The 14,072-nt window shown below is 42.1% G+C and overlaps 2 protein-coding genes and 1 pseudogene across 4 annotated transcripts; 1 reads left to right on the top strand and 2 right to left on the bottom strand.

The window, feature by feature from the left end:
- Positions 1 to 381: 381 nt before the first annotated feature.
- On the bottom strand, positions 382 to 5,304 carry LOC104816056 (putative disease resistance protein At3g14460). Its single transcript, XM_010544725.2, has 2 exons — positions 5,216 to 5,304; positions 382 to 4,951 (listed from the first exon to the last, which is right to left on the bottom strand). Exon 2 carries the CDS (start codon positions 4,859 to 4,861, stop codon positions 590 to 592), a length of 4,272 nt encoding a protein of 1,423 aa, XP_010543027.1. The 5' UTR covers positions 4,862 to 4,951; positions 5,216 to 5,304; the 3' UTR covers positions 382 to 589.
- A 68-nt stretch (positions 5,305 to 5,372) lies between these two features.
- LOC104815584 (putative disease resistance RPP13-like protein 1) lies at positions 5,373 to 9,866 on the top strand. Of its 3 annotated transcripts, none has more exons than XM_010544035.1 (2): positions 5,373 to 5,461; positions 6,556 to 9,866. In XM_010544035.1, exon 2 carries the CDS (start codon positions 6,586 to 6,588, stop codon positions 9,730 to 9,732), a length of 3,147 nt encoding a protein of 1,048 aa, XP_010542337.1. In that variant the 5' UTR covers positions 5,373 to 5,461; positions 6,556 to 6,585; the 3' UTR covers positions 9,733 to 9,866. The 3 variants fall into 3 exon arrangements, with proteins under 3 accessions (XP_010542337.1, XP_010542336.1, XP_010542338.1); XM_010544034.1 differs by having other exon boundaries at positions 5,379 to 5,465; XM_010544036.1 differs by lacking the exon at positions 5,373 to 5,461 and adding an exon at positions 6,206 to 6,224.
- A 1,801-nt stretch (positions 9,867 to 11,667) lies between these two features.
- On the bottom strand, positions 11,668 to 13,747 carry LOC104816055 (annotated as a pseudogene).
- Between the last annotated feature and the right edge of the window lie 325 nt (positions 13,748 to 14,072).

The raw sequence follows: 14,072 nt of genomic DNA, 5'->3' as shown, positions 1-14,072 counted from the left end.
TGTGTTTCAATTTAAGTTCTTAAAATTTCTTTGGTGAAGATCTCATCTTCTTATACTTTGTGTAAATAGTGAATGCTGTCTGTTAAACAAAAAAGGTGGAATATGTATTTGGTAAAAGGGCCATCTGGTGAAACAGTGAAACCTTATCAGTAACTTCATGATTTTTGTTGGCCTGTGATAAAACCGGATGCATTCTGTAACGTATCTCAGCCGTTATTCAGAGCGATTGATACAATTTCTTCACGTTACTTTGGGAGAAAATGGTGGTGTAAGAAGCAACTGATATAACGTATGTACCGTTGGTATCTAAGGTAAATCATCGATGAGGATCTTGAACATGCATCAGATCAACAGCCATTGACAATGATGGTGATCACTAGGTAGCAAATGCAACGTGTAACTGAAGAAATGATGATACAGAGAGCAACAGAAGGGATGGATAAGGACAAGCCAACAAGTTTTTCAACCACTACAAGACATTCAAGATCATGGGTTCGTAGAGAAGAATTCTGCTTTTTTGTTTACCTCCAATTCAAAACGATGATCAGTAGCTATGATTGCGTGTTGCAGGAAGTAATGTTTGTCATTGTCATGTGTACCTTCCTTGCTCGAAAACTTCACCGTCAATCTCCACATGAGGAATATTCGAGATCTTGTATCGCTCTGTCTCTGTTTCGGACAACAACTCCGTCAGCATCGGGCATCTGTTTATGCGCAGGCAAGACAACGAACAAGGAAGGCCCTCCTCAGGTAATGACTGTAGCTTTTCAAATCCGTTCATCTCCATCATCTCAAGAGCTGTTAACTCTTGAAACCCTTTCTGATTCAGAGTAGTGAGATTCTGAAATTCGCTTATTCGCAGAGAAAAAAGTCCCTTTGGCAACAGCCCTTCTTCCGGAAACGGCTCAATTCCATCATTTCCTCCTTCGATCTCGAGATTTTGAAGGTTTCGAAGATCACGTAAACCCCAATCGATTCTCGGTGTGAGCTTTTCGCAGCGGCTGATGCAAAGTGTTCGAAGACTACGGGGGAAACCGCCACCGGGAATCGTCTCGAGTTGAGAGCAGTCGTTGATAAACACGGACTGAAGCGAAGTGAGACCGAACAGCTTCTCGGGCAATGTCCGAAGATTCTTGCAGTTCGAAAGCAACATCGACGCGAGCTTCGGTGTAGGCAATCCTCCTGGAGGGAACGTTTCCAGATTTGGGCAATCCCTAATTTGCAAGGCCTCGAGTGCGATACGATCTTCGCCGAGACCGGCACGAATCCAGAACGATCCGAAGTTCTGACAATCCGTGATCGAGAGGCTCTTGAGCCTGGGAAACAGGGATAATGGGAACGATCGGAGTTTGTTGCAGCTACTGCCGATGAACAGATACTCGAGCTGCGAGTAAGTGTGCATTGTCTGTAAACTCTCTGTGAATTCCAGTTTCTTGCAATCTCTTAGGTAAATGGTTTTCAATGTGGTTGGTGGGTGCCCTCCTGGGAACGATTCCAAAGAATGGCATTCAACGATGAACAGTTCTTGAAGATTTGGGCATCTTCCCATCAATCCTTCAGGAAGTGAGATTAGTCCCTCACACCTTTCAACTTGAAGACTCTGCAGACTCTGTGGAAGCTCCATAAGCTGAGATATTTCTGTCACTTTCAATCTATCAAAATCTGTTTCATCTTGAACTGGTGAAGGCCTCATTTTCTGAGACGAGCTTCCGCCAGTACTAGAGTCCGGGCTCTGAGTGGACACCTTTTGATGTAGTTGATCGAAACTGGTTCCTGGACCACTAGATTTCCCGACTAAGAAAGCTGGAGTATGGGAAAGAAGTGAACTTTGTGAGTGATGCAGAGCTGACATGCTATGCAGCTCAGTCAAATCTGAAATATATCCTGAATATCTCGCCGAGATCACAGCCACTTCTTCAGAATGATGTGACGAGCTTTCGTGTTCAGCTTCGTATGGCTCCTCGTGTTCTCTATGCAGCTGTGCTTCCTTATGGAAAGAGAATGGTGAAGGGACATCGGTTTCATCATTACCGTGATGGCTACTTGAAGTTGCATCTGGTCTTGGATTTTTCGTGGATGAACTCTCTCCGCTTCCTGTACTTGTGGAGCGAGAGCTGGCTGGACTCGGTGGGATGACTGATTGGAATTCTGGAACTGAAATACCGCTCCCGGATACACCTCTTCTAAGGGGGCAGTCGATGATGCTAACCTCGATAGAAGAAGGTAACCCGTTTGGGAACTCTTTTATTAGGTTGGGGCATCTTTGTATGATGAGTTTTTGAAGAGATGGAAAGAGCTCACCTTCTAGTTCAGGACATGCCCATTCTTCCCATCTTGGCATGCCATAGAACTTTAGTGTATGCAGGGATTGGAACGGTACAAGTGGAGGGTCATTATCACCAAAGAAAAACTCGGGACCGACTTTCTGCAATATATTGAATTTTTCAATGGTGAGGGACTTAAGTGAAGGCAACTGACCCAGTGGAGGCAGTGATATGCAGAGGCTGCAGCTTCTCAGAGTGACAGAGACAATGCCCGAGAAGGAAGGATCACCCAACCAGCTAGGAAATGTCGCACCCTCATAGGACTCTACACTTAGCATTTTCAAATTCGGATGAGGATGAAGCATCTTCAGGACCTCTCTCTGGTCACAAGCCAATGCACTGGAACTACCTGGAACAAAGTTGGAAGCTTTCGCACTCCATTTCAGGACTAACCGGTCGAGGAATGGCTTCTTTCTCAAACTAGCATCTCTTGCTTCGTTAGCAAATGCAACATTCTGCAACTCAGAGATTTCAAGCGTTCCTCGAAGATGGGAAAGGTCTTTCAGCTCATGCAGCCCAGCACCGCTCAGTCTTCCTATAACAAAATTCGACAGCTTCTGCAAGTTTCTCAGCTTGCTTATTCCCGTCGGCATTTCTTTCAGAGGTGTCCCGACAACATCGAGGTAACGCAAGTTGATGAGTTCTGCCATGCTCGTTGGCAATTTCGTGATCGACCGACAATTTGACAATAATAGTGTTTGGAGGTTACAGAGACTACATACAAACTCCGGTAGCTCTTTCAGTCTGGTGCTAGAGAGATCTAGATACCGTAAGTGCTTCAAACCTTTAAATGATTTAGGCAAGCTGATTATATGATAATGTGACAGACTAAGTATCCGTAGACGTTTCAGTGCCTGGAACAACTGATCCAGATCTTTTCTGGTTAATTGAAGAGATTCCAGATCTGGTGGAAGATCGAACGGTAGAATCGTCCTTAGAAGCTTAGCTTCCTGGATGGAGTTAAAAGTCTCTGAAGCATCACATTGGCTTCCGGAAAAAGAAAAATGCCGAGCCTTATCTGGTATCCGGAAGCTTCTGTTATCTTCGAGTCTGAAGCAAAAATCTTCGGACACAGATTTTGCTAGATCGTTCATGAGATCGTGCATAATGAAACTTGTCTTGTTGTAGTCCAGTGGCCGGAGAAAAGATCTAGCAACCAACTCGTTAATGTATTCATCACCGATGTCTTCCAATCTTTTGTTGCTCCCCGGTTGGTATAAGAGGTCTATCGCCAGCCATAGAAGTACCAACTTCTCTCTATTGAACACGTATCCCTTGGGGAATATCGAGCAGAAGGCAAAGCATCGCTTAAGTCGAGAAGGAAGATAATCAAAGCTCCACTTAAGAACCGGAAGGATATGACTGGTGTAGCTCGAGAAATTCTTCGATACAGCATACCATTCTTCATGATTCGGCTTGGAGCGAAGGTGGGACGCAATGGCTTTTGCAGCTAATGGTAAGCCCTTGCATTGCTTTGCAATCTTTTTGCCGATTCCTTCCAGTTCTCTGTCGAAAACAGATCTTGATATCAGTTCCCAACATTCTTCGTCGCTCATCAGTTTCAATGGGTAGCTCTGAGCGGTCTGGGTGATTGCACAAACGATTTCACTTCGTGTGGTTAGAATGATCTTACTTCCCTTTTGTCCATCGGCAAGCGAAACCAGGAAATTTTCCCATTCCGAATTGCTCTCAGCCCAAAAATCATCAAGAATGAGAAGAAATCTCTTCCCTGAAAGCGATTCCTTCAGTTGGACTTGAAGCGAAGGCAGATCCTCCGTGTTAACTGCGCCAGAAGTGATCTCATGGAGAACAGATTTTGTCACCCTCAAGACATCGAAAGTTTCCCCAACAAAGATCCACACTTTATGATCAAAATGCTCGGTCACATTGCTGTCATTGTAAACAACCTGAGCAAATGTTGTCTTGCCAATCCCGGGCATACCCACTATGGGGATGACACCTGGCTTCCCATTGTCAACTTCAACTTCGGAAAGCAGCAATTTGAGAAAGGCTACCTTATCTTCCTCCCATCCGATTACTCTGTGTAGAGGCAGATCAGGACTTGAAGGTGACCTTTGTCTCTGTGGTGGAGCTAAAGCCCCGCTATAGTCTCTCAGGCCCATCACCTCTATATGTTTCACATGATATTCCAGTCTCCGAACTACTTCTAACATCTCTGTTTCCATATTTTTCTGCAGGCCTTCTCGACCAACCATGAGATTTCTTATTCTGCCTCCGATTCCTCCCTCTTCAGCTACTACCCTTCTTCGTAAAGCTTCAGTTGATATCTCGTCAAGAACATCCTCTGCAAGGAAGAAAGCATCTTTAAGTTCAGTGAGCCAATTCCTTACTTCTCTGACATGCTCTGCCTTCTGTTCAGCATCGGCAAGCACTGAGTTTGCAGTCACGAGAGCCGTCTTCAATCTCCTTAGCAATGAGTTAAATGACTGTCCCCTGAAAAATTCTAGCAGTTCTCGAGAAGTATTAATCCGGTCAAGCATCACATTCACACATTGTGATAAAGGTGAGACCGCCATGTTTGGATCTTCTGCCCGATCCAACTGTTGGATTGTGGAATCTGATATTTAAATTTCTCTTGCTCTTCTCTGTACAGTTTATCCGCTGACCTGCAGCAAGAAACATAAACATAAACATCAAGATCCTGGATCCTGTCTTCCTTGCACTTGAACATGTCCAGATCCAGAAATGAACTAGACATTAACAGTGGTGATTCGTAATGAGTTGTTTCTACATTAGCATGTTCTCAAATTGTAGCGAGAATCTCTTTCTTTGCAGGTGTTAACAAATTTTCATCGCAATACTCATATATAAAGCAGCATCCAACAGGTCACATTCAAGAAAAAGAAGACAAAGGATGAAAGAAAATGAACCTGATGTGCCTATAACTTTGCCTTTTGAGACACTTTTGGAGTATATCTTCTTCTTTTTCACAAACTGCAATACCTTTTTCTTCTTTTTCTCAGAATCTCTTTTGTCGCGTTTAGATCTGATGAAGCAAGAAGGAGTTTGTTTGGCTTTCACAATGTCCTTACGTGCTTTGTTCCTCCGAACATTCAAAGGGAGGAAAGGTCAAACCAATGTGGCTGCGACCAATAAATAGTACATGCCCAGAAAACGTAAGTAAGTTTTCTTCTTTACCACCTCCTCTTTTTAATTTTATTTTTGGTTTAAATGTTTAACGATGTGAATCGTGGGCAAAGAATTTCACCAATGGTATTGAAAGCCACTTCAAAGATTAACATCTCATGCTATGTTTCCAACGAATAGCAACCTCAAACAGAATCAACAAAAGTTACCTTTGAAGATTTGTTTATCATAATTATTGGGTCACTGTTGTATATATGTCTTTGTGTATATATACATATATATATATATGTGGTGTGTGTAAGTCTCAACAAAGATCCAAACTAGTGTCTTCTTCTCATAGAAGTTCCAAGAAAGCACATTCATGGAATTAACTCGTTGTTTTGTCTCTTGGTGTCAATGTTGGAAGTCTGACTTTGTCCTGCTTGTATGTCAAAGACTAATCTATTCTTTGTTCCACTGCCAGCTCATATGGAATCGATTGGAATTTAATACTGTCGTTTCTGGTAAAAGACTTGTTTTCTTAATCCTAAAGTCTTCTTTTCCTTACTCGGTTTCTTGAGAGACAGTTCTAAGCTCCACCAGATTGTCTGAAACTAAAAAAGTTTTACACCAACCATATCTTAGACTGATTCCTTCATCTTATTCTTCACTAAGTCCTCCATAAAATATCGTTGGAGGCGTCCAAATCATACATGATTGGAATATGTTTATTTAGTCGGTCAACTCTTAACAGTTTGGTCTTCTTTAATCAAGTTTGGTTCTTTCAGTTGCGTCCCTTTCAAGTGCTTCAAGGTTGCTTTCGTTCTTCTTCTCTGCGAAACATGCTGGCAACTTCCAGTCTATGGTCTGAAAATTCACTTCGAAAGAACCGTTCAAAGTGTTTATTCCAACAGTTTTGTGGGGATTTTGTGTCTTGATCAAAGTAAATTAATATATTTAGTTTGTTTATGTTAAATTTCTCGGACTTTTCCCCCCACCAGTCTGTCATCACAAGTTGTCCTAACCCGCTGACTACTTTTCAGAATCTCCCATTTCGCAACCTTTGCATCAATTGGTTGTTTGAACGAGAACAAGATCTGATTTCCTGGTTTTTCTATTTTCTTTTTCTTTTGGTGATTTTCAGGGGGATTATTCGTAAGCAAAGGCAGGGAGAATGCCGATCGGCGAGATTGTTCTTTCAGCTTTCTTACAAGCTCTGTTCGAGAGGCTGATGTCTCTCCCTTTCCAGGACTTCTTCAGGAGGCGAGAGATGAACGAGAACATACTCGAGAGGCTGAATGTTGCGTTGCTAACGATAAATGTGGTCCTTATCGATGCAGAGGAGAAGCAGATCACAAACCAAGGTGTCGAAAAATGGGTCAATGAGCTGAGAGATTCCGTTTACCATGCCGAGGATGCTCTCGATGATGTTGCTACTGAAGTTCTGCGTGGAAAATTGCAAGCTGAATCTTTCATCGCTAGGCTGAGACAGCTTCAAGGCAGAAGGTCACTGGGAGATTTTCTTGAATTTAACAGTGAGGATTTGGAGGCTAAGCTCGAGAGGGTCACGATGAGGCTCGAACGTTTAGCCTCGCAAAGAGATGTCCTCGGCTTGAAAGAGATATCCACGATGAAACCGAAACCAAGGCTGCCAACTACGTCGCTGGTAGATGTATCTGAAGTTTTCGGTAGGGATAATGATAAGGATAAGATCAAGAGATTCTTGATACCGGAAAACGGGTTGGATAGTGAAACAGCCATCGTAGCCATTGTCGGAGTAGGAGGGGTTGGCAAGACCACACTTGCACAGCTCTTGTACAACGATTTTGACGTTCAGCGTCATTTTAGGACAAGGGCTTGGGTTTATGTCTCGGAGGAGTTTGATGTTTTCAAGATTACCAAGAAAGTCTATGAGTCAGTCACTTCCCGACCTTGCGATTTCACTGACCTGGATGTACTTCAGGTTAAACTGAAAGAGAGATTAATGGGCATACCATTTCTTCTCGTACTGGACGATCTGTGGAATGAAAATTTCGTTGATTGGGATCTTCTGCGTCAGCCCTTCATATCTGCCACTGGGGGAAGCCGGATTATCGTGACTACACGAAGCCAACATGTTGTCTCGATCACCCGTGCTGTCCACACACACAGTCTTCAACCTTTGTCTGATGGAGATTGCTGGTCGTTGTTTATGAAACATGTGTTTGGCAATCGGGAACCGTGCCTAGATCGAGAACTAGGAGGACTTGCTGAGAGGATAGTGCACAAGTGTCAAGGCCTACCTTTGGCTGCAAAAACGCTCGGTGGTCTTTTACGGTTGGAAACCGAAGCTAAAGAGTGGGAGAGGATCCTAACCAGCAGGATCTGGGATCTTCCTTCTGATAAGAGCAACATACTTCCAGTTTTACGAGTGAGCTATTACTATCTTCCCGCTCGCTTGAAACGTTGTTTTGCATATTGCTCGGTATTTCCCAAAGGGCATGCGTTTGAGAAGGAAAGAGTCATTCTTTTGTGGATGGCAGAAGGATTATTGCATCAGACAAGATGCAGAAAGAGTCTGGAAGAGCTTGGGGATGAGTACTTTTCGGAATTAGTTTCGAGGTCCCTGTTTCAACGAAAGAACAAGACGAGATTCGTGATGCACGATCTTATCAGTGAACTGTCTGAGTTTGCATCTGGAGAGTTCTGTATCAAGTACGGAGATGACTGCAAACGTCTCCCGGCTTCAGAAAGGACGAGATACTTATCATACCTTCGGGACTGTTATGGTGAATCTATGGAGTTTGAGGCACTTCACGAGGCAAAGTTTCTCCGGACTTTTCTACCGCTGAGCCTAACAAACTCTTCTCGGTCCTGCTTCTTAGATAAAATGGTTAGCGAGAAATTACTCCCGAACCTAACACGCTTGCGTGTTTTGTCTTTGTCGCATTACAAGATCACGAGGTTGCCATCTGTTTTCTTCAGGAACATGAGCCACGCCCGGTTCTTAGACCTTTCTTACACTGAACTCGAGAAACTTCCCAAATCCGTTTGTGTTTTGTACAATCTTCAGACACTTCTTCTGTCATACTGTCCTAATCTGACTGAGCTGCCTACGGACATTTGCAACCTCATCAATCTGAGGTATCTTGATCTCGTCGGGACGAGGTTGAGATTAATTCCACGAAGATTCGGTAGATTGAAGAGCCTTCGGACTCTCACTACTTTTGTTGTGAGTGATGGTGATGGGGCAAGGATTTGTGAACTCGGGGATCTTACAGAGCTTCATGGAAAACTCACAATCCTTGAGCTTCATAGAGTTGTGGATATTGCCGAAGCTTCAGGAGCAAAGTTAAACAGCAAGAAGCATCTAAAGGAGATAGATTTTGTCTGGAGAGCACGATCTGATAGCTCGGAAATCAACACAAATCCTCACAGGATGCAGATTGAAGCTGAGGTCTTCGAGATGTTGCGTCCACACCATCATATCGAGAAACTCACCGTCGAGAGGTATAACGGAAGAAAATTCCCGGAATGGATTAGCGACCCTTCATTCTCTAGCATCGTGTTCTTACGTCTCGATGATTTCCGGAACTGTACATCCTTGCCACCCTTCGGGCGACTTCCAGGTCTCAAAGAACTTCACATCTCAAGAATCAGAGGGCTGAGAAGCATAGGTTCAGAATTCTATTTCGGAAATTCTTCACCTCGTGATCAAGAGATACAGCCATTTAGATCGCTTCAGACATTGCGAATTGATGACTTGCCAGATTGGGAAGACTGGTTGGATGTAAGGCTGGCAAGAGGAGAGCTGTTATTCCCTTCTCTCCAGAAGCTATTCATTCTGAAATGTCCTCAGCTTACGGGCTTTCTTCCGACCCGTCTTCCTGATATGATCTCTCTTCACATCCATGGGTGCGAACAGTTGGATTTTCAGCCCGACCACCATGACCACAGCTACGAAAAGCTTCAACAGTTAAGCTTACGTAACAGCTGCGAATCTCTGGTAACGTTTCCTCTCTGCCACTTTGCTAAACTCGAAGGACTTGAAATCCACAACTGCAGATCTCTGCAATCTCTTCAGCTCTCGAACGAGCATTTGCTCGGTCTCGGAGCTCTGAGAAGACTGAGAATCAGTGACTGTCAGAATCTGATGCGTCTTCCCGAGAGGAATTTCCCGCCTCCGGAGCTTCAAGTTACAATCTCGAACTGCAGGAATCTCAGACAGGCAAGGGAACAGCTTCAGTATCCTCAGCCTCCTCTTCCAAGACCAAACATGTCAGGTTCGAGGAGGTCTGACTCGTATGGAAGCTATGGTTCACCACCATCAAGATATGATTGACTCGATGATGATGATGATGATGATTCAGTTTGTATCTGTATCTGTAATGTTTTCGCCATTGATTTCTATTTGATTTTATTTTGCAATTGTATGAGTAATTATACTAAAAAATTAATTTATATTTAAATTGATTAGATAACCAATAATAATCAATAACATCAATGTTTTTATGTATTGAAATGCTGTCAAATCGTAAACATAAACTGATGTTATACATGTATCAAAATTTCCAAGATTTTACATTGAAATAGAAGGGGAATATGTCTGGTGATATTCCCGTTCGATATTCGACTTGGCGTACGCGTGAATGGGTGACGTACCAAATATCTATATACGAATATTTCCTCTAGTTGTTATAAAACATTTCCAATTTGGGATTAAACAAAACATGCATGACTTGAACATTTCCTTGGATTTTGCAAGTTGCACTATTTTATAATATGGTCCAAATTCCAATATTATCGCATGTCCTTTACACACAAAAAAAAAAAGGATCTGGTATCCGAATTAATGCATTAAAATTAACATTTCAAATATATCCATTTTAAGATATTACAAAATTAGAATACGAACCCGGTTTGGTTCAATTTGGTATAGTTTAGATTTTTTTTTTGAAATAACGGTATAAAAACCTGTCATTCTTTGTTTGAATAAAAAAATTCGAAATTTCTTACAATTTCATTTGAATTTTTTTTTTTTCTAAATTCAGTACAAATAAAGTAAAAATATATTTCCAAATACAAAGTCTTACATGTAGAGAGACCTCACCGAGTATAACCTTCCTCGATCCCAAATTTCCTTTAATAGGAAACGCATTCGTCTGATTCTGTATTACACATTATACACATATATAATCATATATACGTACATATATATATAGCGGATTAGTGTCTTGATTAATTGGATCCAAGAAAAACAAGGGAAGGAAATAAACAAAATGCAGGCAGTAGTGATATTCCTCATAGCGTTTGCGGCTTTTCTCATGGTGATGTTCATACTGTGGCTCGTTCACTATCTCTACCACAAGTCCAAGAACGATGGCAAGGAGAGCACCGGCTGCTTCGGCAGCGGCTACGGCGGCGATTTCGGCGGCTGATTTCATTTTCTTCGTTCAATTTCGAAAATATGGTCGGTTTGTTTGGTTTAGTTCGGTTTAATTCCGTAAATTGGTGTATTTAAGTTGTGTCCTTAAACTCTGTGCTCAATGTGAAAGTGAATAACAGAAATTTGTCCCTAACTAATTCTCTTCATACTTTTTTGTTTGTTTTAATCTTCAATATTTATATCGGAGCCGATTCGTCATTTTCGGTTTTATATTTTGCATTTATACGGTGTTCGTGATTATAGAAATTCATGGTATATAGAAATTCGATTAGAGAATCGGAGCTTTTTGAACATGGAGAAATTCGATTATAAAAACGATGATGAGAGATGAGCACGACGTTGTCCTCCCGATTTCATATTCTTTGTTTCTCCGTCGAAATTTAATATTTCTTCATATTCAATATCGATTTTAAAATCAAATTATATATTTTTTTATTCAGCTTCAATCAATAGTTTCATAAAAAAATTCACCGGTTATTCATCGTTTAATCTCGTTATTTCCTCGGTTTCAATCCATCTCCGTTTTCTCTCTCTCTTTGAACCTCAACGAATCCACAGAAACCCAGTTCGCCATCTTAATTAACGCCAAATGGTATGATTTGATATTAATATTTTATTATATAATAATTCAATTGCATATTAATGGTGCCAACGAAATGGCGTAGAACACACAAACGGACACGTGGTCACAAGTCACAAGCTTTGGCCAACGCTCAACGCGTCTCGGCGTTTAATGAGCCAACGTTAATTATTCTTGAAAGCAACACCAAAACAGAAGAAGAAGAAAAAACATTAAGGACATGCATGCATGCACATGCACAGACAATGTTATCAGTTCTCTCTGTTAGCTACGTAATCCGCTAGCGCCATCAGAGGAACCACACCTTGTCCGAATCAAACCCCTAGAAGCTCTTCCGTGGCGTCTCTCTTCAGTTTCTCCGCGTTTTCTTTCGATCTCTCCAAACCCATCAGCTTCGGATACGTCAGCTTGTCGGCCACCGTGTCTTTTCCCGCGTTCTTCCCCAATTCTTGCGTCGATTTCGTCACGTCGAGGATATCGTCGACCACCTGGAACAATAACCCGACATTTCTCGAGAATCTTCGTACTTTCTCGATCTCGTCTTCCGACCCGCCACCCATTATCGCTCCAAGAACAGCTGCCGCCTCTAGCAGCACTCCTGTTTTGTGGACATGGATGAACTCTAGACGTTCTAATGCCGCATCCTCGTCGTTTAGATTCAGCCCTTCGCTCCTCAGATCCATGACTTGTCCCCCGACCAGCCCTTCCGTCCCGCACGCCCTCACGAGCTCCATTGTGGCGCGGATCATCCTCTCGGGATCTACGCCTTGTGTGGCGCCCATCATGTGCTCTAACGCTAACGCGTGAAACGCATCGCCTGCCAAAACGCTCATCGCTTCTCCAAATACCTTGTTATAGAAGAATGATTCAATACATTATACAAGGGTAATATTGTAACTACATATATTTGACATTGAATATATGCAACACATACATATATAGAGTAACAACAGATGGAACCTAGCTAGTTTTAAATACTGTATTTACAATAATATATAGTTCTTATGTTATATTCATATATAATTAATGAGAAGATGAGAATATGATAAGATTGGTGAATCTAGAACGCCCTTTACATTTTTTTAAAGGCCAACGTCCAAATAAAGTTAATAAACCATAGTTTTATAGTATTTTCTTTACATTTGTTCAACTGTACCATGAACTTCTGAATAGATCACAAATCTGTATCAAGTGTCCAAATAAACAATACAGTATGTCTTTTTTTGAAGCTTTAACGTATACATGATCTATTACAGAGCTTAAATGCAAGATAATGATTTATATAAACATTTCATGTACGTAAATTCATTGTCTATTTGGACATTTGTTATAGTTTAGCTCATATTGGATACCAAAACACGAAACTATGGATTAGCTATAACCATGATTGTTTCCATGAGAATGTAGACTTACAAGAACATTTACCCTACAATTTGGCACTTAACCGCTTATCTATAACCATTGGATCGTATATAAGTTCAACGAAATAAAAGATTCAGCTATCAAAATTTGGTCAGGAACCTTGTGGTTTGGTAAGTTTTCCACGATGGAGATCGGCGTCGTCCATGCAAGGCAAGTCGTCGTGGATGAGGCAAGCAGTGTGGATAATCTCAATGGCACAAGCCGTAGGCATGGCGGTGGCCTCGTCTCCGCCGACGAGCTCGCAGGCCGCTAGACAAAGGACCGGCCTCACCCGTTTCCCGCCCGCGAGCAACGAGTAACGCATCGCCTCGTGGATCTCGACGGATTCCTTGACCGGAACTATGACTTCTAGAGCCTTGTTGATAGATTCTTCCTTGTTGAAACATATGGTACCAGAAATCGAAGGAGGGTTTGTCCTCTCCCGCTGTGGAGGAGGAACAAAGGCACGAAACGGTTTATTTGTATTTACTTAATTTTAGTTATTTATTATAAGATGACTGATTGCGTAGAAATCTGCTGGAGTTTATCAATATTTCAATAGTTCAATTTTATGAGAAAAGATCAAGAAGAAATACAACAAAAAGTGTGAACATATACGGTTACGAGATCCCTCCGAGAACGAAAGTTATGGTTAATCTCTGGGCGATCCATCATGATCCCGACATCCGGGAGAATCCCGATGAGTTTATCCCGGAGAGGTTTTCAGACATGAATGCAGATGTCAAAGGGCGACAAAAGGGTTATTTTCCTTTCGGGTTTTGCCCTAGGTATTGTCCTCGAATGTATTTCGGATCTTGCCTTGTCGGAAAACGTAGTGGCGAATCTGTTGCACTGGTTTAACTGGGAGCTACCAGGTGGTTCTAGGCCGGAGGAGTTGAACATGTCGGAGATATTTCGACTTGTTGCCATCAGAGAACACCCTCTTCGACTTGTGCCAGTTCTCCGAGTTCCAAACAGTTCGGAGGTTTTATCTGAGTTTGGTCTGGAAACACGAGGAAGAAACTGTCAGTTAGTTAACTGTGGAACATACAGATCTGAATCTGGCATATCCGAAGAAGATTGACACTTCTGTTCCAAATCACCCAACAAAACTTGTATGGCTCTATACAAGTTTCTGCAATTTAGGTGACAACAATGGAAGTTTGTGAAGAACATAACTGTTTCTTTCACGACATTATGAGTCGAATCTTGTCAAACTCGTGTTTCTTTCTGAGCAATGGTAAATGTTGGTGAC

Source organism: Tarenaya hassleriana, unplaced genomic scaffold, assembly GCF_000463585.1.
Source record: "Tarenaya hassleriana unplaced genomic scaffold, ASM46358v1 Cleome24, whole genome shotgun sequence".
NCBI classification, from domain to species: Eukaryota; Viridiplantae; Streptophyta; class Magnoliopsida; order Brassicales; family Cleomaceae; genus Tarenaya; species Tarenaya hassleriana.
Note: the sequence above shows the minus strand (reverse complement) of the source record. Positions and strands in the feature narration are given on the sequence as shown.